At 44.4% G+C, this 27,065-nt stretch overlaps 1 protein-coding gene across 3 annotated transcripts in view; it reads right to left on the reverse strand.

Annotated features, from left to right (window-relative positions):
* Positions 1-27,065, reverse strand: part of PPP2R5C (protein phosphatase 2 regulatory subunit B'gamma) — a 175,098-nt gene that overhangs the window by 73,426 nt on the left and 74,607 nt on the right. For all 3 annotated transcript variants that reach the window (XM_045015782.1, XM_045015783.1, XM_045015785.1), the window contains one exon: positions 4,135-4,334. In XM_045015782.1, the coding sequence (XP_044871717.1) occupies positions 4,135-4,334 (200 nt within the window). The remainder of the gene's footprint in view (positions 1-4,134; positions 4,335-27,065) is intronic.

Raw genomic sequence — 27,065 nt, forward strand, 5'->3', positions numbered from 1 at the left:
TCTTTTATATAAAAATCTATAATTTAATTGAACCATCAAAATGTTTACATGCCTTACTGAGTAGTCAAGTGATCCTACAGTAAGCCAGAAGCAGAGGAAAATGATTAGAAGCAGAAAAGACTTCTGTAAGTGGACAAATGTAAGAAGGTAAATTGAGTGCTTCTATCTTCCAGAAAAAGAAGATATATAAAGAATACTGAAAAGGAAAAATGTAAAACTGATCCAAGTGAATTAAGCGCACAAGCCAACCACCAACTGGCAGATCAAGACCAAATTCTGTCTAAAATTGTTGCTTCATAATCTTCTGTTCTGATTCTTCCTGTCAAGCATGTGGCTACTGGTCACTGACAGGAACAGGATACTGTCCAGACAAACCACTATTCTAATCTTGGTATGGTAATTCCTAGTACCTATCCCACCCACCCACTCTGTTTATGCCTGTACCTCATTGTGTCAAGCCTACATTTAGATTGTAAACTTTTTGGGTCAGCAAATGCGTGTCTATATCTCAGAAGACCCTAGTGAACTCTTGGGTGCTCAAAAATGAACAGTCAGCATGGTTTCCACTGCATAACAGTTTTTGAAAATTGTTCCCTCTAAATATAGGTTTGACACAATGAGGGACAGGCATAAACAGAGTGAGTGGGTGGGCTGTATTGAAGATGTCAAATGTGGTGTCTTAATTAAGGTATTTAATTCCTAAAATGCTGCATATAAATATACAGACATGACTGACCATCCTTAAGTGATGCATCTTTCAAACAAGCATGACTTAGTATTTTTCACTGGATAGCACAAACAAGTGAATTATTTTAGGCACATTTTAGAGATACTAACATGAGAACAGGGTAAATTACTTATCTGTCATGGGCAAGTCATCACCCTGGGGTATTGTGAGCTGTGGCATATGGATTTTGCAAGTCATTTAAAAAAATAAATAAATAAAATATTCTTCCATCTAAATGATAGCAACAACAAACCATATGGGGAAATCAACAATGCTATCACTTGGAAAGTATATAACAGACTGACAGCTCCTGTGGCACCCTGTAAAACCACGACATTTATGACAGAAAATATCATAATGCCAATATATAAATCCATGGTATGCGCGCACTTGGATATTTCATGCAGTTTTGCTAACCCCCATCACAAAAAAGACATTAAAATTGTAAAATGTACAGAGAAGGGCAATAAATGTGATTAAGGGTATGGAACAGCTTCCATATGTGGAGAGATTAATAAGACTGGGACTGTTCTATAAATCATGAATGGAGTGGAGAAACTGAACAAGGAAGTGTTATTTACCTCTTCACATAATACAAGAACTAGGGTTTACCCAATGAAATTAACAGGCAGCAGGTTTAAAACAAACATAAGGAAGTATTTCACACAACACACAGTCAACCTATGGAACTCATTGCTGGGGGAAGTTGCAAAGGCCAAAAGTATAACTGGGTTAAAGAAGAATTAGATAAGTTCATGGAGGATAGGTCCATCAATGACTATTAGCCAAGATGGTCAGGAATGGACCCCATGCACTGGGTGTCCCTAAACCTCTGGTTGCTAGGACCTGGTACTGGATAACAGGGGATGGATCACTCAAATTTCCCTCTGAAGTATCTGGTACCAGCCACTGTTGGAAGATTGATTACTTTTACTTTTAAAATTTATCCTATTACAGCTGCCATTGTGATTCTCCTGAAAATAAGTCCCTCTGGGTGCTCTTTAAAAAAGATTAACTGATTTAAAGGTATAAAAGATAGGAATTCAAAAATTCTAGATGCTCTGACATTACTTAAAGCAAATATAGACCTTATTTTAATTCCTTAAGAATACCCTGCCTTTGTCAAATCATAAATAGCAACACAGTATCTCATCCATCTTCACAAAATAAGAGCATACCTGAATCTTTACCAAATGCCTGAAAAAACAGATGGACCTTGTAGCGTGACTTGAAAGTTAACATAATTGTGTTATTTCAGACAAGAGGCCTCAGAATGCCCTGACAACAACTCCCTCTCTTCTATAGCTAGGGAGCACCTGCTCAAGTGCTCTTGCTGATTGCAGTTGCGGTAGTATTGTATAAGGAGCAAGGTGATGTCTCAAACCAGCAGATCCCAGGCGATTTAGGATTTTACAGGTTAAACCCAACATTTTTAATTCACCTGGAAGCTACTTCCACACCATCAAACAAACCAGATCACAGGTGTTGTGTTCCCAATAAGACACACTTAATTCTGCATCAGCTTCAGCTCCAAAAGAGACTTAATATGTAGTCCCACAGTGTTCATTGTAAAAAAGTCTAATCACAAAGTGACAAAAGCATGAATTACAGCAGTAATCTGAAAGAAAAGGTGGTACATGCCCCTCTGGTCACATGTAGATGGAAAAAAAATGAACCCAGCCAGCTGCTACTTGGTCATCTTTATACAGCTATTGGTCCAATCAGACTCATAAGTTATGAACACTAGTCACAAATGGCAGCCACACTCCCTCAATCATGGGTGAGATACAAATCTCCAACATAGATTTGATTGCCTAATCCAGCTCACCATCACTACTTTGGTTTATTCTGATCTGAATCTCAGCCAGCTTGCTTTCATCTATGCCTCAGCCTTCACCAGAAACTGAGTCAGATGCTCAATCACTCCTGCTGGGATTAGTGGAGATGGAAATAAAACTGAGTGCTATCAACATACCGAAGCACAGTAACCTATATGTCTTCACTAAAAAACCCCAACAGCCTATACAGACATTTAATATGCATAGTAAGACTGAACCCTGCAGAAGCCCACATGCTTTGGAGTATGGCCTTGAAATTTAACAGGGTTCAGTCATCTTTTTGTCATGGATATGCCTTTTGCTGTCCCTATGAAAATCCATCAAGATTTAGCCAAATTATAAGACTTTGAAAAAACTCTCTGTTCAGCTGCCAACTTCTAACAAGTTTCCCAGAAATTCTTCAAAAATTCCATCCATACTGAGAGTACTTCATGAGTGAGAAACCTTTCCCTGCAATTGCTGCTTCTGGCTACTATGGGCTGGGATGCCAGGCACCAGAACTGAAAGCAGGAAGACTGTCTCTTTTATTTTGTGCTCTCAATGCTGCTTCTCCGCTGGCACCCATATGGCATGGAGGAAAAACTAACCGGACCGGCGGGGTGGTGGTGGTGGGGTTACTGCAACAAGGAGACTGGGACAGGGAGCCAGGGGGTCTTTAATTACACGATCACATACATTTTTTTCCAGAAGATGCCTGCCTTGGTCAGTGCACAGTATAGATGGTGATCATTGAATGAGTACTTGTGTATATTGGATTCAGTACTTGCGTTATTCTCATTGCACCATGCCTCATCCATTTCACGCTATTCTAACACTACTCTGAATCTATAGTCACTGTGAAGCCTAGAATATCTGTTGAGTCAATGTGAAGCGACAGAAGCAGCTACAAGCATGGCTGAGAGCTCTTTTTGTTCAGAATGTCACCAGGTTCAGTCATCAATGGGATCTGGTGTCTTACTGTTAATTTTTTATGTTCTCAGCCTTTTTTGGCTTTTTTACATAAGACTTTATGAATTTCACCTATGCAACAGCATGGGCTTTCTGCTATTAGTACAGAATTAAGTTTCTCATGAGCTTAGTAGGTGATTATGTAATTAAAGATTGCTTCATAATGCAGGGAACTGAACTGAAGTTGCAAGAAGCCTTAATTCTGGCATTTCTTAATTTCAAGTGTTTGATTTCGCAATCTTTATTTTCTTTTAAATAGTTTGTGTGCGCGCAATATGTAGGTTGCGAACACAAGACTGAAGAAATTAAACTGTTCCAAAGCAATTTTTTTTTGTGAAACTCCAACATGCTTCAATTTCTGCATGACCGTTTCCAAGTTAATGAATAACTAGAGGCGGAACCAAGTATTTCCAACAACACTGGCAATATGATTTAGAAAGCTGTCAGTTTTTAAAAAAAAGACAACTGATTTCAGAGATATGTTTTTCACGAACACTAAAATATTGAAAGCTTCAAAAAAGATCAGCTAAGCTTTACTAAAAGAAATTAATACAGGCAAAGAATTAACTCTGAACTACAAAAAGAGCTTTCAAAAATATTTCCGGCTTTTAAATCACTTACCATATGTACTACTTCAGGGTAAATGGGCTCTGTGATCACATTGCGATTGTGTGTGATGTACTCTACCATTTCACTTAAAGCAGCTCGCTTTACTTCCTTCCACTTTAGGTCGCTCAGTGGATCAGAAACGAAGTCAAAAAGAACACAACATTGTCGCAACTTCTGAATAAAAAGCTTTTCTTGCTCAGCAGGAGGAACATCTGAAAAATGAAAATATTTGGTTATGAACATGTCTACAAACTACATTATTATAAAGGACTTTGTATTCCTCCCACTTTCTCTTTTTTTTTTTTAAATACTCTGTAATAGTGTTGAAGAATACCAGCAAGCATTCTAAATCTTAAACTACCTGCAAAACACAGAGATTATGGAAATTCTTAATATCACTGGAGTCTTGTGCTCCAGTAACACCCTATGACACAGGAAGCATGAATGGCAATGCCACTAGGGTTTTGCTTGCATTTGTCATAATTGTTGATTGAGCAGAAAAAAAAAATCCATACTTGATTAAATATTTTTACCACACACAAAATTCCAGAGCTCATCTTATAGTGTAAAAATTATGGTAAGACTAAGAGTCATCTACTCCACAGATTTAACATGCTTGATGCATCTTCAGTTTGTACACTTGACTAAACTTTCGCAGTTTAGGTTGGAATTCAGAAAAACTTCCTAATTGTCAGAGTAGTTAAGCACTGGAATAAACTGCCTAGGGAGGTTGTGGAATCTCCCTCATTGGAGATTTTTAAGAGCAGGTTAGACAAACACCTGTCACGGATGGTCTAGAGATGATGCTTAGTCCTGCCTTGAGTGCAAGGGACTGGACTAGAAGATCTCTCGAGGTCCCTTCCAGTCCTACGCTTCTATGATTCTATGAAATATTTTACATTTTTGAAGTTTTAAACTCAGAAGGTGGTGTTCTTTTAGTTTGAAAGGAACAGATTTTACACTTACCACTCCTATCTCAGGTGTCCCTTTTGTGTGGCAAGTACTACATCCTTAGTTATCGTGTATATCTATATCTATCTATATCTTCATCATATTTAAACAAAAACTCTATTAGTGCTGCATGAATTTTCTAAAGAAAAATTCACCTTATGAAGGACATAAGGCATTAGAGAAATGGGGCCTGAAGCTGTATAGCTCAGGATTTTCATTGAGTGGCCAGAAAAAAAACCCAATTACACAGTTTGAATATTCAGAAGCTCTGCTTTGTATGTGTAGACACATTACCAATCATTATAGTTTGACAAAATCCTGGTACTTGACTAGGTAATGCAAATAATAATCTCTCAATTCCCAACTCCTGTGATTTACAGCACGTGCCTTGTTACATACTTTAAAATGTGCAGCAATGAAATCAATAATGCTGACACTGAAAGTGACAATATTAAGCATTAGTGTTCACATTTAATACATTACATTGATAACTATATAGTCTGCGCTCCCCACCTCCCACTGACAGCACCTTCCAATATACTGAACTTCCATCAGTCAAGAAAACTCAAATGCTTTGATCAGTTTATACTCCTCCATCAGGGTTTGCAGTTTGAAGCCAATTGGATTGGTGCTCCTAAATACATTTGGTACTTTTGAAAATCCCATCCTAAGATGCCTAAATATGGTTTTAGGAGCCTAAATTTAGGCTCCGATTTTTGAAAATATTGGCCTGTGAGCACAAAAAACAATACACATTAGCTTCATTAGTGTACTGAAAGTCTAAACTTTTCATGGTTAACACTAAAGCTCTTTTTCCCCCCAAAGAGACAAAGATTTTATACCCCCAATTTTGAAACAAAATACAACTTTAGCCCCCTGATGCCACAAACACGTCTGCGCATGCTTAGTTTTAAGTATGAATAATCTCACTGAAGTCATTGGTACAATTCAAGTGAGTAAAGTTACACACCTGCTTATGCACTTGCAGGATCATGGCTTTAATTTTCAATACACATTTCCAGCCCCATCAATAACAGTATTGTAAAATTCAAAAAAACCCACCCCACAAGTAGCAGCATTTTAAAAGATGGTGCTTATAATTTAGTCCATTCTAGAATTTTAATCTAAAGTTGCAATAGCACAGATTTGCCAAGTAGTTTTATAAAGCTTCAACTTGATTTAAATCAGTAATTTTTCTAAAAAAAAAAAGATCAAGTGATTTAAAGTCATGATGTAAATTGGTCCATACTTCTCCACACACATTAGGAATGACATACTAATGATACTGATGGCAAACAGAACAATCTTATGTGAAGCAGTCACCAAGGAAAGATGATGCCTCACTCGTTTAAACTCTGTTATACTTTTTTCTATATTTGCTGAGGCTGAGAGTCCCAACTATACAGACATATTTTGAGGATTTACACATATTACTATGTATTCTCCGTTACCCATTAGTTTGGTCAAACTGATACCTGTTAGGCTGTATTGTATGAACATAAAATTATCCTTTGTATTTCTTTAGATCAGTGGTCTCCAAACTTTTTATGTTCTGCCCCCCCCTTACCCATAATGTAATCTGTCCGCGCCCCCACCCCAAGACCCAGGATCTTAGCAGGGAGCGGAGCCACAGCTGGGGCTTGCAGCCAGGAGCTGGAGCCGTGGCCAGAGCAGAGTTGGGTGGCGGTCTCGCCCCACGCCCCCATGGGGGCTGGCCTGGGCAATCGCCAGAAGCCAAGCCATGGCCGGGGCTGGGAGCCGCATTGGAAGTGGGACCAGGAGCTGGGCCATGGTTGGTGGCCAAGGCCTGGGCAAGCAGCCAGGAGCAGGGCTGGGGCCGGAAGCGGGAGCCATGGCCAACCACAAAGCCAGGGCCTCTGCTGATGCCGGGGCCAGAGCAGAGCTGGGGCCAGAGCAGGACTGGGTGGTGCTCCCCCCCCCACCCCGGAGGCTGGCCCAGGCCCTGCCCCCCTCAAATGTTCCTTCCCAACCACCTAATTGGGCACATCCCACAGTTTGGGGACCACTGCTTTAAATTCAATTATTATTTATATTGATATTTCAACTAAGGGACCAAGGCATGGATCTGGGCATCATAGTGCTAGACACTGTAGAACACATAGCAAACAGCCACCTCCCTGAACAATTTGCAATCTAAGTGCAAGACAAGAAACAATGGGTGGATACAGAGGTTGTACATGGTTACAGTAAGATAATATGCTTTAGACTTCCACAGAAGTACTATAAAATGCTAGGACTTTTTAATCACAAGCAGTAAGAGTCCCTGTGCTAATATGATCAGAGTTTGTTTCAGATTTTGCTACCAATTATTCAAGTATGTACAACAAATACAAGCTTAATAACCTGAGTATTTGACAGTATTTGCATAATCTGGTTTGATATTTAACACGCTAGGATATTCTCCTTGTAAGTGACTGACAAATCCATCTCGGGATAGCAAACAATACTGCTATTTGGAAACAAAGTCTAAAATATATTTCAAATACATATTTTGTATTAAATGGCAAGCAATCATATCTTTAAACTTTGTATACTGAGTAACTCCAAATACTTGTTCCAAAATAACTGTAAGCAACAACAGCCTTAAACAGGAGCACAAAGTAAACAGCATACAATAAGAAGCAAAACTCAATTACAGCTTTCATCAGTGTTGCTAGGAGACCACTGATAGCACTTTCTTTCTAGTTATAGAGTTTTTTTGCTAAATGACAGCTGCTCAAGAACAAACCAGTGCCTTTCTTATGACTACACGCAGGATTCCAGCCTAATGTTCACAGCACTTTAAACGTGTTTAACTACACATGAAAAAACACAAAATACCAACCTTTGGTGCAATTTAATTTAATTGACAATCATTGCTTTACCCAAGGAGCTGGTATGATCAACGGACACTACTGGCTAACGTGTTTTGATTTCTGGCATACATACATCAGAAGTGGAACACATGTAAACAAGCACACAGAGAAGTTACAATTTCCTTAGAATTAGTCTTTAATTCAATAATTGTTTGTATATTCCTGTGATAGAGTGCTGGGCAAGAATGACTGAACCAGCACTCTGGTCTCTGCAGATTGAATCAAACGATGCAGAATGGAGCTGGTTAAACAGAGCTGTGTCTAATTTGTGGGTGGAGGAGAGCTGGAAGGCTAATTAACCTATTAGACAAAGGCTACAAATAGGCACAGAAAAGAATTAGAGGGAAGCAGCAGAGGGAGGAGAAAGATTGCCCTTCCCTGCTTGTTGCAGGAGCAGGGGGTTCCCGGGGACTGTTAAGATAGGGGTTCTCAAACTGGGGATAGGGACCCCTGAGGGGTTGCGAGGTCATTACATGGGGGGTCGCGAGCTGTCAACCACCACCTCAAACCCCGCTTGCCTCCAGCATTTATAATGGTGTTAAATATATTAAAAAGTGTGTTTAATTTATTAGGGGGGTCACACTCAGAGGCTTGCGATGTGAAAGGGGTCGCCAGTAAAAAAAAAAAAAAAAAAGTTTGAGACCCACTGTGTTAAGAGCAGAGCTGTATATAGTAAGATGATGTTGGGAACCCACATTGTAAATAAAACTACACAAGATGTTTGACCAACACAAACAGGAGCAGTTTGTAAACAGGAGCAGAGGTAGGAGCCAGAACGGCCCTGTCACAATTCCAAACTAGCAGTATTTTATTGCCTGTATTTAAAGGTTTTGTTTGCACAAACAGTATTTCTTGAAGTTGCACTTTCCCAGTTAAATCTGATTTTTTCACCACTGAATGCCAGGGCTTACAGAGTCTCTGATTCAGTCCCTAATACTTATGGGTGTTCACAGTATAGAAACCCATGCAAGGCTACTGCATAAAACCATACCATACTACAGGGATCAGCAACCTTTGGCACGTAGCCAGCCAGGGAAATCCACTGGCGGGCCTGGATGGTTTACCTGCAGCGTCCACAGGTTCGTCCGATCGCAGCTCCCACTGGCCGCGGTTCACCGGGGCTGCAGGAAGCAGTGTGGGGGATGTGCTGGCCACCGCTTCCTGCGGCCAGGGGCGGCAGGTTTGTAGAAATTCTGGTGATGCCCAGAACCCTCCCCTCCCCTGGCCAAACTCCGCCCCCACACCTGCCCAAGGCTCTGGGAGGGAGTTTGGGTGAGGGAGGAGGTCTGGGGTGCAGGCCCTAGGCTGGGTCAGGATAGGGGAGGGATAGCTCAGTGGTTTGAGCATTGGCCTGCTAAACCCAGGGTTGTGAGTTCAATCCTTGAGGGGGCCATTTGGGGATTGGTCCTGCTTTGAGCAGGGGGTTGGTCTAGATGATCTCCTGAGGTCCCTTCCAACCCTAATAATCTATGATTCTATGATTGGGGTGCGGGCTCTGGGAGTTTGGGGATGGGAGGGGTGAGGGCTGTAGGGTGTGGCGGCAGATGAGGCGTTTGGAGTGTGGGAGGGGCTGAGGGCGAGAGCAGGGGTGTAAGGGGTGAGGGCTCTGTCAGGTACTGGAAATGGGGGGGTTGGGGTGCTGGAGGAGCTCAGGGCTAGGGGTGAGGGTGTGGTGGGGGGAAGCTCTGACTGGGGATGTGGGCCCTATGGTGGGGCAGGGCTGGGGATGAGTTTGGGGTGCAGGCAGGCTGCTCTGGGACGGGGGCCAGAGAGGACTCTTCCCAGCCCTTTCCCTGCCGGCAGCAGCAAGTTCTGGGGGAGAAGCCCCCCTTTCCTGCCCCCCCAGCAGCACATTCTCACTGCATGTGCTCCTAGGGCCCCTCTCAGGTCCAGGAATTTCCCTCATCTCCCCCATGGTGGGTGCGGTAGGGTGCTGCATGCGCCTCCTCCTCTGCTGTTGCCCCTGACTGTAGCCTCACTGATGGTGAGGAATGGGGCTGCCTCCTTGCCCAACATGGGGCAGGAGCAATGACGGGGGAGGGGCTGCTGCTGGAGGGTCCTGCCGGAAAAGGGAAGGGTTTGAGCGGGAAGGGCAGGCTCAGAGTCAGTCTGCGCTGGCAGTGGAGTTGGGGGCACTAGGACCCTGCAGCAGCAGTTGCTACAGGGAAGCAGCATGGAGGAGACAAAGACAGAGACACTCTGCTCCGGGCCGGGAAAGGCGAGCGAAGGGTGGGGGCAGCAAGTCGGGGCCATGGGACACTCGGGGGGGGGGGGGAGGAGGTCCCGGCCCCAAATTTTGATGGAGGTGGGCCCCTGACTCTGAATATTGCTGGTGCCCGAGCACCACATGGATATGGAACTCACCGCCTATGCCTGCAGCCCCCATTGGCCTGGAATGGCCAGTGGGAGCTGCAATCAGCTGAACCTGTGGACTCTGCAGGTAAACAAACCGTCCCAGCCCACCAGCGGATTTCCCTGACAGGCCGCATTACAAAGGTTGCCGATCCCTGACATACTACTTAATTAGACCCTGCAAAATTCAGAAGTCTAAATATAGTTTTTGACAATGCAAGTAATTGCCATAAAGCTATATAAAGTGATTTATAGTACACTGTATCTTAATGGGAAAAATGAAGTATCGATATTCGAATGAATATTGCTAATAATTCTGGAAGTCATGGACTGAGCTAAACAAAGGATCAACCTTGACCACCTCTTTGAGGTGGTTTGGATATTTTAGACAGCCTAGTCCACACAGTGATGAAGCCAGGTTATTTCTCTACACCCCTGGAGACAAAAAAGTCACTTGTTCCATTTTCCCTTTCCGGCCAGTGTGTTCATTGGTAGTTAACTGTTAGAAAAAAGCTGTTAAAAGGCTAAGAACCTGAAGTGACTAAGCAGGGACTGTGGTGATACCATGGTTTAAGAGAATGAATAGACTCTTCAGAGTATTGGGGCTGACAGCTGGAGGAGGCTGTTGGTTTTAAGTTAGACTGACTGACTGACCAGAGTTAAGATGCTCTGTTTATGTGTTAACTATGTACTTAATAAAGACAGTTAAGTTACTAGCAATGAATTATTAAGACTAGTGGATTACCAGAATATAAAACACCAAATGGTATCAGGAGTGAAGGAAATTACAAGAAGACCTGGGAGAAGTTAAAAAAGAAAAAAGAAAACAGGTAAAAGTTGCTCAAAAGTGAAAAACAAGTTTGAATGAAATCAGATGGATCAATTAAGTGTTCCCACATTTCTGAAAATGTCAAGAAATGCTGCAGAAAATTGGAAAAATGTTTAAATAACAATTTGATTCATTTTTGAGGGCATCGGGATCTACTCATAAGGAAGATGAACAAAAGATTATCATCTTTTTTAATATTGCAGATACTGAAGCAATTTCATTATATAATTCATTTGAGCTTAATGTTAGAGAATGAACCAACTAGGAGCTGGTCTTAAAACATTTTTTTGAGGAATTCTGTTTACCAAAAATAAGTGAAACATTTGAAGGATTTCAGTTTCACTCAAATCCAATGGAGGCAGAAACTTCTGAATCATTTTTAACAGACCTAAAGATAAGAAGTCAGACATAATTTCCACAATCTGAATCAATGGTAAGATATCAAATTGCAGTAGGAATAAAAGATATCAGTGTAAGAAAAAGGCTATTAGAAGACCCAGATCTAGATCTGGAAAAAGCAGTGAAATAGGCTTGCCACATATTGAAGTCATACTGGCCAAGGAGGGCTTGGTGGTTGGCCACTCTCAGCTGGAGGCTGGAAGACAAATAAATCTTGCGTCCAAAGCGACCCAGCCTCCTCAAGTCTTTATTTTTGGGGGTGGCCCTGGGCTGTCCTTGCCTCTCCTTGTGGTTAACCGCCTTAACCACAAGGGAATTAGGGGCTGGGTGGGAGTATGAGTACTCATGCCCCTTGGTTGGCACAAAGTACTTGCATTCAGCCCTTTTTGAGATAGGGGCCAGGGAAGAGGGGGTCTGCCACAGGGCATTAGTGATCTTGGAAACCTCTTCATGAAGGGGTAGAGCCACCCTGGCAGGAGCCAAGGAGCAGAGGACATGGAAGAGAGAGTCTGAGGGCTCTTCCAATTCCTCTGCCTGAAGCACCAGGTTGGAGGTGACCCTCTTCAAAAGTTCCTGGTGCACTTTGGCATCATACTGAGGAACTGACTGAGAGGGCCCCGTGACAGCCTCTTCTGGCGATGATGAGGACAATGCCGGTGCTGCAGGAACCTCCACGTCCATCGGTGGTTGTCACGGAGTCACCGGGCGATGCTCTGGAACTACTACATACGAAGCCAGTCGGGACTCTGGGGGAGCATGCTGCCTCTCTCTGAGAATACTGTCTCCGGGGCAAGAAGCTTATACAGTTTTGACCTTCTTGGGTCCGAACTCAGAGCATTCGGCATCCCTTTTCACACTGTGTGCTTCCCACAGCGAGTCTGCACAGGTGGGACTCCTGAGGAATCCAGAGGGCCCTGCACCCCAACTCCGCAGTCAGACATGACTCTCAGCCAACGTAAAACAGAAGGTTTATTTGTTGACCAGAACACAGCGTAGAACAGAGATTGCTATTACAGACATCAGTGACTTTCAGCCAAGTCCATCTTGGGAATCCTGGGCCAGATGCCCTGGATTCCCCCTCTTCCAGTCCCCCCCCACAGACTGCCTGCCTCCAGCCACCCGACCTCCTACACCACACTCGATGCTCCTCCTCCTCCTCTTTGTCTTGCTTCCCAGGCAAAAGGTGTCACCTGCTTACATCCCCCCTCCTGGGTCTCAGGTTACATAGGTGCAAATAGCTGGGCAGTCTCACCTGCCCTGAGGGCCTCAGCAAAATCACACCCCCAAATCTAAGTATTGGTGCAGTACACAGGGAAACTAAGGTACACACAGTATTAGTATAGGACAGTAAGACTCACATGCAACATAAGATGAATAAAACCCCACTTTGTCACAGAGGCCCTGCAGCTTCCTCCCCTGGGTCTTCCTAGATCTGTGAAGTCTTACCCCCACGAAGACTCGAGCACTGGATTGGGATGGGATACCAAGGCTGCTGGCCTCTCCGAGGCTCCTGACACCGATCAGGCAGCCTAGGACAGTTGGGTGAACCCCCAAGGGTTCCACGGGTACCATGGCACCAGCCACTGTGCTTGGGGCCATGGAACCAGTTTCGGTGCCATCGATGCCGGCGTCTCTGTGGGTACCGGGGCATGTCTCAGTATCACGGAACATCGCTCTGTGCCAGAGCTATAAGTGGAGTGGTTGGCACTAGGCGACCAGGAATGGGCGGAGCAGTGGCTCTTGTTCGACCGGTGCTGGTCACTGCATCCCGAAGCCAACCTGTCTGAGCAAGACAGGTGTCTTGGTTGGGGTCTCAGAGACTGACGGCATTCAGCAGATCTGCGTTGGACACCCGGTGATCCATGACTCTCTCTGCTTGATCGGTATCAGGTCACTGAATGGAACCGGGAGCTATCACAGGCCAGCTGTTGGGAGGAACCTCCTGAGAAGGGCGATCTCCTCCTAGGAGGCAGGCGATGACGGCCCAGCCGATCAGTCCTGTAATCGGTATTGGGCTCTTGGAGACAGTCAAGGCCAGTTCCGGAGATCTTGCCAGACAGCACGTGCCTCATAAGGTCTGTGCCAATCCGCCAGAGAGGAATGCCTCAAATGCCTCAATCGGTGCCCCCAGTGCGGTGATCGAAGGGGGCTCCACTGAGCTGGCCTCTCTAGTCCCAAGGCATGATGGCTTCGCACAGGTGAGCAATGGCGAGACATCTCTCTCGATGGGGAACAGTGCCACTGAGGCGGAAACACATGGATAGGTCCCAAAGTGGGTTTTCCCCCAAGACCAGGGTACTGCTTGGACTGGTGTGGGTGGCACCAGGAGCATCAGGATCTCCTGAGCTGCTTGAAGGGCTTCGGGCGTCGACAGCACCTGAAGCTGTCCGTGGCCTGCATCGCTATCTGGAGTCACAGGTGAAGTATGGGATGGGCTGCACTGCTCAACTTGAGTGGGACCCCGACTTCCCGAAGGTAGGAGATTGTCCCCTCACCTTCTTCAGCTTCATGACCGGAGCTGTGGAGGGAGACCCATGCCAGCTTGTGGATGGCACCAGTGGAGCACTGAGCATGGAGGCCACAGTGCTAGGTGCAGAGTTGGATTGCTGCTCTGGTGCCAGAATGAGCGCCGACTCCATTAGGAGCGCTTTCAGATGGCTATCGCGCTCCTTCTTCATCCTATATTTGAAGGACTTGCAGATCGGACACTTGTTGCTTATGTGCCCAACACCTAAGCACCTTAGGCAGCTGGTATGTCGATTGCTGATGGGCATAAGCCATTTACAGCAATTGCAGGGCTTAAAGCCAGGGGACCTGGGCATGCCCCATCCTCGAGCTGAGTCCCGTTCGGGACTAACGAAGAATTGAGAACTACTACTAAGGGTAACTAAGAAACTACTAACTATATACAACTATTTTACAGGTTTTCAAAGTTCACAAGAACAGAGAACGAAACAACGCTAGCCGAAGAAGCAGATGTTCCAGCACCGTCACTCGCGGCAAGAAGGAATTGACGGGGTGGAGGGGAGCCAGCAGCGCCCCTTATACCGCACCATGCAGGCGCCATTCCAGAGGGCGCCAGAGCCGGTCCCCTACGGATAGTGCTAAGAGCACCAGTGCATGTGGCAAGCACACACACCTAATATGGAATGGATATGAGTAAGCACTTGAAGAAGAATTTAATTATATAGCACAAAAGGAGCTTGGAAAGTAGTTAAATCCTAAAAAATTAAGTCTTTCCTGCTTTTGCACTTACATTTCATAGTATCGTTTTATTAAAATGAAAAACTACAGCAAAACAGAATAGCCATAAAGTAAGTCTTAAGAGTATTAAAGTTCAAGTTTTAAGTGAATAAGCTAATATACAAACTATCTTAAAAATTTGATTGTTCTTGGGGCAATATTGTTAATATTTAATTTATTCCTTCAATTAAACAAAGTTTTTTAAACCTGTACTTTAATCATGCGGTGTATTAGGAATGTAAAAAGGAACAAACACTTTAGTGCAGTGGTTTTCAAACTTGGGCCGCCGCTTGTTCAGTGAAAGCCCCTGGCAAGCTGGGCCGGTTTGTTTACCTGCTGCATCCACAGGTTTGGCCGATCGTGGCTCCCACTGGCCGTGGTTCGCCATCCCAGGCCAATGGGGTCTGCGGGAAGGGCAGCCAGCACGTCCCAAAGTCCGCGCCGCTTCCTGCAGCCCCCATTGGCCTGGAGCAGCGAACCGCGGCCAGTAGGAGCCGTGATTGGCTGAACCTGCGGACGCGGCTGGTAAACAAACCAGCCCGGCCCGCCAGGGGCTTTCCCTGAACAAGCGGCGGCCCAAGTTTGAGAACCACTGCTTTAGTACACCCCAGTCTTCCGTGATGGTGGTGTGTGTTTGTTACTGATGAAGAGAGGGTGGTGAAGAGAAAACGGATGGCATACGGATACCACAACAAACGAATACCAATTATTACTGAAGTACAGCTAGAAGTTAAAGCTTTTTAGGGTAAGATCCTGACAAGGATATCTGATGCAAATCTGAGCATGGTGCTTTTCAGAGTACTCAATCACTTGAACTAATCATGTCATTTTAGGAGCAGAACCCAACAGTAATTAGATTAGTAATATTTGAAGACAGGATTCCTTCCTCCCCCTCCCCCGCCCCCCACCACACACACACAAGCTGAGATGCTTTTGCTTCCACCTTGCTGATCCTCTCCCATTTCACCAACAGGAAAGTGATTATCTCCCAGACTATCAGATGGCAGTGGTTCCCCACTGCTCCCTAACACACGAGAAAAATATATGCACAACAATGAGAACACCTTGCTTTGACACCAATGTAAAAAAAACCCTCTCATTTTAAGTTGGCAAATCAAATGAATATATGTGGACCATCACACTGCACTGGACAAAAGAGGCAAGAATATGTACAAAAATGAGGTCACGGAAAATAAGACCTTTAAAATGGCTCATAAAAAGTAACTGCTCCTTTGGCAGATTTAACAAATCTGTGGAGAGCAAAAATATTAGCATTTTAGGGATCCCTGCTGGCAAGCAGAGACTGAATCCTGTGCAATTTATTTGTAAACCAATCCCCAAATTATTAGGAATTAATTCTATGAACAACCCCATGTAACTGTGCTTTAGGCTGCCACTCAGAACCTACTGGTCATTTTGTTGAACAATAGCAATGCTTTACTGATCAGCTTCCCATCACAGGATAAATCAGTGATTTAGAGACGGTACATTATTAGTGTCACTTGGTTATTAAATGTAGAGTACTGGGAGTTAAATCAGCCTTCGCAGACAGCAGCAGGGAAAACGCTGCCATGTGTTTACACTGTCAGCTGCAAGCGCACTGGCATGGCCACATTAGCAGCTCTTGCAACACCACAAAGAGCAGTGCATTGTGGTAGCTATCCCAGTGTGCAAGTGGCTGCAACGTACTTTTCAAATGGGGTGGGGGGGGTTGAGTGACAGGGAGTGTGTTGTGTGTATGTGGGGGGAGAGACAGTGTATTCTGGGGGGCTGAGAGTGTGTCAGCATGCTGTCTCGTAAGTTCAGATAGCAGCAGACACCCCCACTTCCTTTCCCTCCCCTCTCCTCACAAACACTCACAACAGCAGCATTCCACACTAATGGTTTGCTTTGTCCCGGAGAAGATAAGCATGCTGGCTGTCAGAAACGGAGCTTTGAAAGGGGATATCATAGAATATCAGGGTTGGAAGGGACCTCAGGAGGTCATCTAGTCCAACCCCCTGGGACCTCAGGAGGTCATCATATCTACATGCCTGCAGCCGAGTTCAAAACAATGAGAAGAATGGCCACGGGATTTCAGGGGATTATGGGACGTTTTCGGAGGCCAATCAGAGCGCAGTAATAAAACACCTCGTCCACAATGACGCCTGGGCATTTTAGCCGGGGCGCAGAAAGCTTTATGCTTCTTGTGGAAGCGGATTACAAGGAGCACTTCAGCTGCAGAGTCCAGGCGCTCTACATGCCTTGCCAGTGTGGACACCTCAGGAGTTAGGGCACCCGGGGCTGCTTTAATGCACTCTAACTTGAAAGTGTAGCCAAGCCCTTAAGGCTTGGCTACACTTACAAATTTGCAGCACTGCAGCAGGGTGTGAAAAAACACCCTCTCCAGCGCTGCAAATTGTGGCGCTGCAAAGCGCCAGTGTGATCAAAGCCCCAGCGCTGGGAGCGCGGCTCCCAGCACTGTCCGTTATTCCCCACAGGGAGGTGGAGTACGGACAGCGCTGGGAGAGCTTTCTCGCAGCGCTGGTGCTTTGACTACACTTAGCGCTTCAAAGCGCTGCCGCGGCAGCGCTACCGCGGCAACGCTTTGAAGTGCTAAGTGTAGCCACAGCCTTAGTCACAAACAGCACAAACAATTCCTTCCTTCAGGAATCTCACCCAAAAGTCCCAGGTAGCAACTCTGCCTCAAGCATTGACTCTAGTTAGAGAAATTAAGGCAGAGTGCAAATTCCCTTGCTGTTTGCCACAGCTCCCTCACCAAAAAAAAAAAACCAATTACCGCACAAAACAATACAAGCATTTCTTCAAAGAAAGAACAGTGATCACACAGTAAGAAAAAACAAAACAAAAAAACGGTAAGACTGTGTAACAGCACCACATAATCTCCTGCCACAATAGCAGTTTTCTAGACTTGCAGTATCAGTTAAATGCAATAAAATCATGATAACTGGGAATACTGTAAGTCTTGCAATGATGGTAGTATTCTTCTTACCATCCCACATCCTGGAGAAGATCCAAAATTTATTTTTAAAAATTTCATTTTTTTAGTCAATCGTGCTTTTTTGCAGCCGGATATGAAATTTGAACACTTGGTTAGCAATATTAAATATAATTTTAAAATCTGAAAATATGCAGTAATCTACAAGGATTTTAAAAATAACTGTTTCCCAGGTAACTATGTCCAAGTCAGACGTTGATGTACATGAGCAAACTAAAGGCAGAGGGCACTGCAGAGCGCACAATACAGTGTTTTATCTGGCCAAACTCAGGGTTACAAAGACAGGCACAACTCATTTCAGAATTTTAATTTAGTCAGCAAGCACCTAAAAAGTGGAGTATAGAAAAGTTTATAGTAAAACGGAAAATAAAACATTAAAGAGAAAAACCTAATCTAATAATCAAACAAACAATGCTATGAATAGGATCACTTACAAAGTAAAAGAACATTTGTTCCTCCTGTATTTGCTTTTCCAGAAAATCAGATATTGTACTATTCTTCATTAAACTAAATTCTATTTCTAGGAAACAAATTCTAGCTAGTCAATTAGTATCTACTCAATAATTAAGATAATAGTATTGATAACTGATAGTACCATAAAGACTTGCACCAACATAAAAAGGTGTAAAATAAAACTGATTTAATTATTTCACCAATGTACGTTTGTATGTAGACCACTTGTAGGAAAAAACAGGGCAGGGCTAGAAAAGCAGGGGAAACGATATAAAAATGTAGAGGGAAAAACTGAAAATATCTGATTCCACTGATGAAATTAAATTTTGAAGCGTTACCATGGACAAACATATTAAATGAGTTTCTATATGATTAAAGAAACATCACTGCATAGGTAAAAGTTGCCAGCTAAGTGATCTTTTTTCGCTCAAGAGATTAAATTATTTTTAAAGTGAGTCTACTTCTCAGTGTTCAGTCAACCAAAAATATATTAACTGCTAGATTCAGACAGATTAAAGTGTTGGGATAATTTAAGAGAAATGGTGAAAATACAGACACTATTGTATCTCTCTATAATTAAAAGGACAGGTACCCATTTTGTCAGTCTAGTAGCCTGAAAGCTCAAAAGAAAAGAAATGCTTCTCACTATGGATACCCTATGGAATTTGCAGTCTTTCGGTATGGCTACACTTACGGTTTGCAGCGCTGGTAGTTTGCAGCGCTGGTCATCCAGCTGTGTAGGAGCAGCGCTGGTGTGTGGCCACACTCACAGCTACCAGCGCTGGTGTGTGGCCACATTTGGAGCATTTGCAGCGCTGTTGGGAGTGCTGCATTATGGGCAGCTATCCCAGCATTCAAGTGCACCAACGTGCTTTTCAAAAGAGGGGGGTGGAGGGTGGTGTACTGTGACAGGGAGCGGGGAAGATAGAGAGTGTGGATTTTTGGAGCCAACACTGTGTGTTAGCTTCCTGGATTGGAAAAATCACAAAATGTTCATGAGCCCTTAGTCTTAACTCTAATTGCAAACAGCCTGCCTCCAACACGGACTCCCCCCCTGTTTCACTCACTCCCTGTGGTGTACTGTGACAGGGAACGGGGAAGAGAGAGATTGGAAAAATCACAAAATGTTTGTGAACCCTAACAGCCTGCATCCAACACTGTTTCCCCTGCCTCTCATTTGATCGTTCACAGCCAGGTACAGATAGCTTCTGTTTGCTGTGATCAGTGTTTGTTTTTATAGATAAGCAGTTCAAACGGAGCTCCGCGATCGGCTCCGTTCTGTTTCATTCACTCTCCCTGCCTGATTTGATTGTTTACAGCCAGGTACAGAACGGAGCTCCGATCAGAGCTCGTTCACAACAAAACAAAGAGAGGCTGCATAACAAAACAAAGAGAGTAATTTATAAAAGCATTCTGGGATACACCTTATTCCCTGGAGGCCAATCACAGCGCTGGTGTGTGGCCACACTTGATGACCAGCGCTGCAGCACCAGCGCTGGAATCCTTATTCCCCATGCCGAGTGAGGTATACGGCCAGCGCTGCAGCCAGGGAGTTGCAGCGCTGGAAGTGCCCTGCAGGTGTGGCCACTTACTAATTGCAGCGCTGGTGGAGGCTTTCCAGCGCTGCAAATCGCCAGTGTAGCCATACCCTTTGAGACTACTTCTAGTGGAAGCCATCTTCTAAATATATGATGTCCTTGAGTTCCCATACTGCCAAAATCACAAAGAAAAAAGAAAATAAACTTCCATTATACTTCCAAAAATGTAATGTGCATTTGTTTAAATATCAGGGGAGCTTTTAGGGCTTATACTAGTAATACAGTAGGACAAACAATTTGATGGATAGTTTGGGACACTGGTCTAAACAAAGTGAGATATGGATTAACAAAGTGATGTCTGAACAAAGTGAGATACAGATTAACAAAACGTAAATCTAGCTACACCGCTACCTCAATATAATGCCACCCGATATAACACAAATTTGGCTATAACGTGGTAAAACAGTGCTCCGGGGGGGCGGGGCTGCGCACTCTGGTGGATCAAAGCAAGTTCAATATAACACAGTTTCACCTATAACGCGGTAAGATTTTTTGGCTCCGAAGGAAAGCGTTATATCGAGGTAGAGGTGTATTATATGGGAATAGCTGTAGTGTTGAAAGATTTGAAGTAACAATGGATACACTGAATAGGTGTTTAGTGTGATGCCTCTGAAAAGGTAAACAACTGTACTCTAGGATGCACATGTTGAAAACTCTTGAAATCATTACCAGCATGGCCTCCTTGCACGAGAGGCACCTTTTAAACACAGGGATGCCAGGCATGCCCCTTACTGGGGTGGGGGCAATCCCCACTGGGGAAAAAAAAGAAAGATGCTAAACCCAGGGTTGTGAGTTCAATCCTTGAGGGGGCCACTTAGGGATCTGGGGCAAAAATTGGTCCTGCTAGTGAAGGCAGGGGGCTGGACTCGATGACCTTTCAAGGTCCCTTCCAGCTCTAGGAGATTGGTACATCTCCAATTATTACCTTTATTACCTTTTTAAAAAGTAGGGCGAACAAGAACAAAACCTCATCATCTAACAAAATGTGGAAAATAAACACAAACTATTAAAATAACTTTAAAAAACAGACTGCTAAATGCTCCATCTCTAGCCAGGGGTGGTTGAGAAAGAACTGAGGGTGGTATGCCTGCACAGCACTAATTAGCCTAGAGGCAGAACACACATGTGCAGGCCAAAAATGGACACTGCTACTGAAAATCTCCAATCAGAAGCATGGGGATGCATAAACACCTACAGTGAAGCATCCATAGGTACACTACTTGAAGTAGCTGCAAAACTGCGATTGTGGTCAATGCTTACAATTCAATGTGCACGCTGTGTCATAGCAAACGGATTAACGTACAGATGGCAACGACTGTGTATAATGCTATGCAAGCTTAAGGGAAATCTGTCAAAATGCACAGTGCCATCCAGAGTCAAATACACAGTGTCATCTGAGGACCTGATATGTCTGAAGGAATCAGATATGCTTGTTATTCATTGCTGTGGGTAAAATGTGCACAGTAAGTTTTTTTTCCCCCTAATGCTTCTCACGCCCCACCAGAATACATTCTGTGCCCCGCCAGGTGGGCCCCCACCCCCTCCCCATCTGAGAACCTCAGCTATACAACTCTTCTGGATACTGTAAAATAATACAGTACATCATTTAATTTAACTATAATAATGTAATCATTGAGTAGCATCATTAGGTCATCATTAGCAGATGACCCAATATTCTTCAAATAAATCTTGTTGCAACTAGTCTTGACTTGGAAAGAGAGGACACTATGAATTAGAAACCATTCAGAAATTGCTTCAAAATGCAGTTCTGAATTACATCACATCTGAATGCAATTGTGTTATTTCAGGTTTAGTGTTTATTTTATGAACGAAAAACAAATTCATAGAAGTCAGCTCAAGTGAAATCACAACTATAGAAAAATACAGATTTGTTATTGTTTTGATGTGAGATTTATTTTATAACCAAACATTTCCATCATCCCTCTTTGCTGACAATGAACCAGCTTTCCTAAATCTTCTCCCTTCTCTTTGATAAGTAACTTTAGTTTTCTCTGGGGGTGGCATGGGGGGGTATGCATTTGGGGGGCAGCAGAAGAGAGAAACACACTACACCAGATTTCTAAATCTGTAGGAAGTAGTGTGTTCTAAGGAAGGACTTTGAGACAGTAAAGTTAACTCTTGGTTGAGAGGTCCTGACTACTTTGTCTCTTAAGATCTCAACCTAACTTATTAGTTCCTGCAAAATTCTAGCACTCATTTCAAGGGTCTTATCTAATTTATACTAAAATTGAATGCCAGTGGGCTTTTGGGGCTTTAATTACTTATGAGGGACAGATTTCTTAGCAACTCTTTCCTTCACTTTCTGGTGTCAGCCAGTCTCATTCTCTTCCTCTAAATGATTAGCTGCCAAGCTGTCTCCTAAATGCTCCATAAGAAATCCACTTCCCAATACGCTGCACCATCCTTCCCATTGTCAGTTTAAGCAACACCTTCCTCTGATCCACATGGCTGTTGAGTTTGGGGACTCTATGGGATATGAAAAACGAGAAGAGAGAGAATCAAGCAGCTCAGCTACCAGACTGTTGTATCAGTCTTTTGGGGAGGAACAAGAGAAATGCTGTTTTAATCAGGGGTAGGTCAGTTCTCTGCTCAGTAGCCACTGCTGCTAGTGTCAGATGTTAGCAACTATTACTAGCAATTCCCTTCTGAGAAAAAGTCTCACGTTGTTGCATTGAGGAAAAATTTGGCTCAAATACAGTAAAAAGCCAATTATGCATATTTTCAGAACACGACATTTGCAGAATATCCATTTTCTGTATATTTTAGACCTATTCATACTTAGACACATAGCTGTGCATTCTGTCAAGAGTACAATAAATGCTAAGATTTTTCCATTTAATTCATGTAACAATGCTCTGTAGCAGTGGTCCCCAATGCGGTGCCCGCGGGCGGCATCTTAAGATGCCATGGCGCCCGCAGGGGCATCTTAATGTGCCCGCGTCCTGGCCCCCGGGAGAGCACCCACCGAAATGCCACCGAATTTCAGCGGCATTTTGGCGGGGACGCCTCTCGATGATGCCGCTTGTCGCCGACAAGTGACGTCATTGAGAGGCGTTGCTCCCAATTTCGGGGGCAATGCCTCTCGATGACGCTGCTTTGTCGGCGACAAGTGATGTCATCGAGAGACGTCGCCGCCAAAATTCAACGGCATTTCGGCGGGTGCTCCACCGCGGCAGTGGTCCTTCGGCTGGCGCCCGCCGGCCAAAAAGGTTGGGGACCACTGCTCTGTAGTGATCAAAGAATGATTTATTTATTTTTTGCCAATCTCCCTGTAGCAAGGCTTGACTCACCGGTGCGGCGCCTCCTCCTGGCCGTCCTGGGAATTAGCTCTCCAGCATACGGAGCGCCTCCTCCTGGCCGGTGTCTCACCTGCTGCTGGCCCCCGTGTCCCTCCCAGACCCCGGTGCCCCTTTACCATGAGATGCTGCCCCCTGGCAGTGCCCCCACACTCTGGGTCTCACCTCCCAGGGGAGCCCCCAACCCTCTATCCCCACCTTGCCTCAGTGACTACTGCCAGTCATCATCTAGCCCCTGCTCACTGGGTCAGACTGCACTCTGTAAACCACTCATCACTGGCGGAGGGGGGTTTGGACCTGCTGCCTTTGCCTGCAGTCCAGTACCTCTTGTTAGGCCTTGAACAAGGCCTGCAGCCTGGGGAGTTGCCAGGCTGGAGCTCCCCAGTTACTCTTGCCTTTCCCCAGCACTGCTCTACCTCTGGTACCCTGCTCCTTGGCAGCTAGGTCCTTCTCTCTTCACCACTAGAGAGAGACTCCTTCAGCTCCTGGCCCCCAACCCTCTTATGAGGGCCAGCTGGGCCCTAATTGAGCTAGCCACAGCTGTGGCTGCTTCTCCAATCAGCCTAGCTTGGCTGCTTTTACTCCTTTTCTCCAGGAGTGGGGCAGTCACCCCACTACGCTCCCCAACACTTCATATTCCATTTACCTTAAAAAGACAGGAAAAACTTATACTTGAAATGAGAAGGAAGATGTGGCCTTTTGTCTCAGGTAGGAATTCTAATAGAAGGAATAGAGTCCCAAACAAAAGTGTTTGTTGCTTAGCTGCCAAAAGCAGGTTCATGTGTTGCTAGTGATGCTTTGAACTAAGATAGCGCTATTCATTCACACTGGAAAAGAGGTGGACAGGTCCATCATGTAACTGATTTAAATCATAACACCCAACTGTTCAACTTTACAAAAAGTTTATAGCTTGTTTGGCTTTATATTAGCTAGGAATCTCTGGTGGTAGCCTACTGTTGTATTTGGAAGATACGACATGCTTACAAACATTTTCCCCCATCCCCATATACCTCTCCAAATCATAATTTGAAGACACCTTGGTTTACAAAATTGTAAGTTATAAGAAATCTAATAGTAAGGCAACAAGAAACATTGCCTATATGGAATTTTCTATTGGCCGTAAAAGCAAAGTAGCACACCTCTGCCCCAATATAATGCGGTTCTCCAGAGCCAAAAAAATCTTACCGTGCTATAGGTGAGACCGCGTTATATCCAACTTGCTTTGGCCCCCCCTGCTCCTTGTCCCCTGACCGCCCCCTCCAGAGACCCCCATCCCTAATCACCGCCAGGACCCCACCCCCTACCCAAACCCCCTGCTCCCTGTCCCCTGACTGCCCTGACCCCTATCCACACACTCTCCCGCCCACTGACAGGCACTCACTGGCAGCGGCAGGAAGTGAAGCAGCCCCAGCCCGCTCCACTCCGCCAGCTCCCAGCCGCAGTGCTCTGCTTCCCGCCGCCGATGAGTGCAGGGACGTTGGGGAAAGGATGCCCCACCGTTCTCACCTGCAGCGGGAAGCGGAGCGCCGTGGCTGGGAGCTGGCAGAGTGGAGCGGGCTGCTCCATTTCAGCTGCTGCCAGTGAGTCTGGGGAGGTTGGGGAAAGGACGCCCCCCATACTCACCTGCGGTGGGAAGCAAAGTGCCGTGGCCCCAGCCTGCTCCACTTTCCTTGCCCCAGCCATGTCGCATGTGTGTGTGTTGGGGAAAGGTCCCACACTCACCGGCAGCGGCGGAAACAGAGCAGCCTGGCCCCAGCTCGCTCCACTCCGCCAGCTCCCAGCTGCAGCGCTCTACTTCCCGCCGCAGGTGAGTACGGGAGGCGTCCTTTCCCCAAGCTCCCCGCACTCACCGGCAGCGGGAAGCGGAGCACTGCAGCTGAGCGCTGACATGCTGATCCACCAGAACGCTGCTTTACCGCGTTGCATGCGAACCTGTGTTATATCGGGTTGCGTTGTATCGGGGTAGAAGTGCATAGTATTTATCCCTTAAATTATCATACAAAAGAATCTGGAATTGCAAGTCCTATGTTTATTAGGGATGAAAACAACATCAAACAGTTCTAACTTTTCATTAGAAGAGAAAGCACGAAGTTGGAAACCCTGTAAATAATTAATTGAAAAAATGGTACTCCAAAACGTTAGATTTCTCTTGTGCACAAGATTCCAGAGTCTAAGATGTCTTGTATAGAAGATTATTTTAAGGGGAAAGTATGAATCAGTGCAGTAAACTGCTCCTGTAATAGTTTGGGGGAAAGAATCTAGCGTTAATGCTGGTTAGACTAAATTTCTAAAATACTTTTCACAGAAAGAAAGATTTACTATATCTGAAACAGTAGATAAGACAACATTTCCTTATTATGTTTAAAGGATGTCAAGCTTAGATCTCCTGATCAGTATGGCCTAAAGGAGCAGAGGACACTTTTAAAGCATCATCAGCCTTAGAAAGATCTGACTTAAAAACCAAAAGCAACACAGGCATGGAGTACTGTGTCCAGTTTTGGGCCCCACACTACAAGAAGGATGTGGAAAAATTGGAGCGCGTCCAGTGCAGGGCAACAAAAATGATTAGGTGGCTGGAGCACATGACTTATGAGGAGAGGCTGAGGGAACTGGGATTGTTTAGTCTGCAGAAGAGAAGAGTGGGGGGGGGGATCTGATAGCTGCTTTCAACCACCTAAAAGGGGGTTCCAAAGAGGATGGATCTAGACTGTTCTCAGTGGTAGCAAATGACAGAACAAGGAGTAATGGTCTCAAGTTGCAGTGGGGGAGGTTTAGGTTGGATATTAGGGAAAAAAATTTCACTAGGAGGGTGATTAAGCACTGGAATGGGTTACCTAGGGAGGTGGTGGAATCTCCATCCTAAGAGGTTTTTAAGGTCAGGCTTGACAAAGCCCTGGCTGGGATGATTTAGTTGGGAATTGGTCCTGCTTTGAGCAGGGGGTTGGACTAGATGACTTCCTGAGGTCCCTTCCAACCCTGATATTCTATGATGTTTTGGACGTCTTTTAAGAATATACAGTAGATGGCTTGATAGAAAAGTGCAAATTAAAAACCTTCTACCATAAAACTACTCAATGAAAAATGCTTCAGTGAAGTAGACATCTGCAACAGCAGCTGTACAGGAGCCTAAAATTAAATTATAAACCAGGTTTTAATTTGGCTTTTATACCAATTTAGGTGTCGGAAATCTACATTCACTATTGAATATTTAAACAAAATGTTTAATGCATAAAACTCAGGTAGTTTCATCAGTAAGGAAAATGGTTTCTATCTCCAGTGCCAAAAGAATTGGAGCCTAGCACAAAACTGTTGCTTTTCAACCGTACTGTGGACTTCATGAACAGTGTCGGAAATTCTGATTTAAATTAACAATTTTGTTTCAAATGAAATTTGCAAATTGTACTAAAAGATGTTTCCTGTAGTTTGCACTTTCATAACACTGCACTGATCAAAATGGATACAGATGTGTTTTAATCACTATCCACACATCTAAAGTGTGAGTTATCTAAGTGTCTTCATAATTCATCATGTATGCCTGAACTAACACTTTTCTAACTTTAGGGAGAGAGGGGCATACGTAAATACTGAACGATCATATAAAAGTTTCTGAAACATTAGCTCTTAAATTTTGTACCTTTAATACCCTCAATGTAGTATTAAACTTTATTTATGTTCAAGGCTTTTAGTACTATGTGGTAATTAGTATTCAGGACAGAGAATAAATTTTTATTTAAAAAATCTTGCAAATAAAAAACTGAAATGGGAATTAAGCAGCTGCCCTAAGAAAACCAAAAAAAACAAACAGTGACTGAAGAGTTAAAATGTGCACATCTCTGGATTTTATCTTGCTACATCACCTTTTTCCCCCCCTCATCATGAGGGAAGATTTGCTGCTCTGTATAAAAAAAAAGTCATAATGAAGACAAC

The sequence above is a fragment of the Mauremys mutica genome, chromosome 4 (genome assembly GCF_020497125.1).
Source record: "Mauremys mutica isolate MM-2020 ecotype Southern chromosome 4, ASM2049712v1, whole genome shotgun sequence".
Taxonomy (NCBI): domain Eukaryota; kingdom Metazoa; phylum Chordata; order Testudines; family Geoemydidae; genus Mauremys; species Mauremys mutica.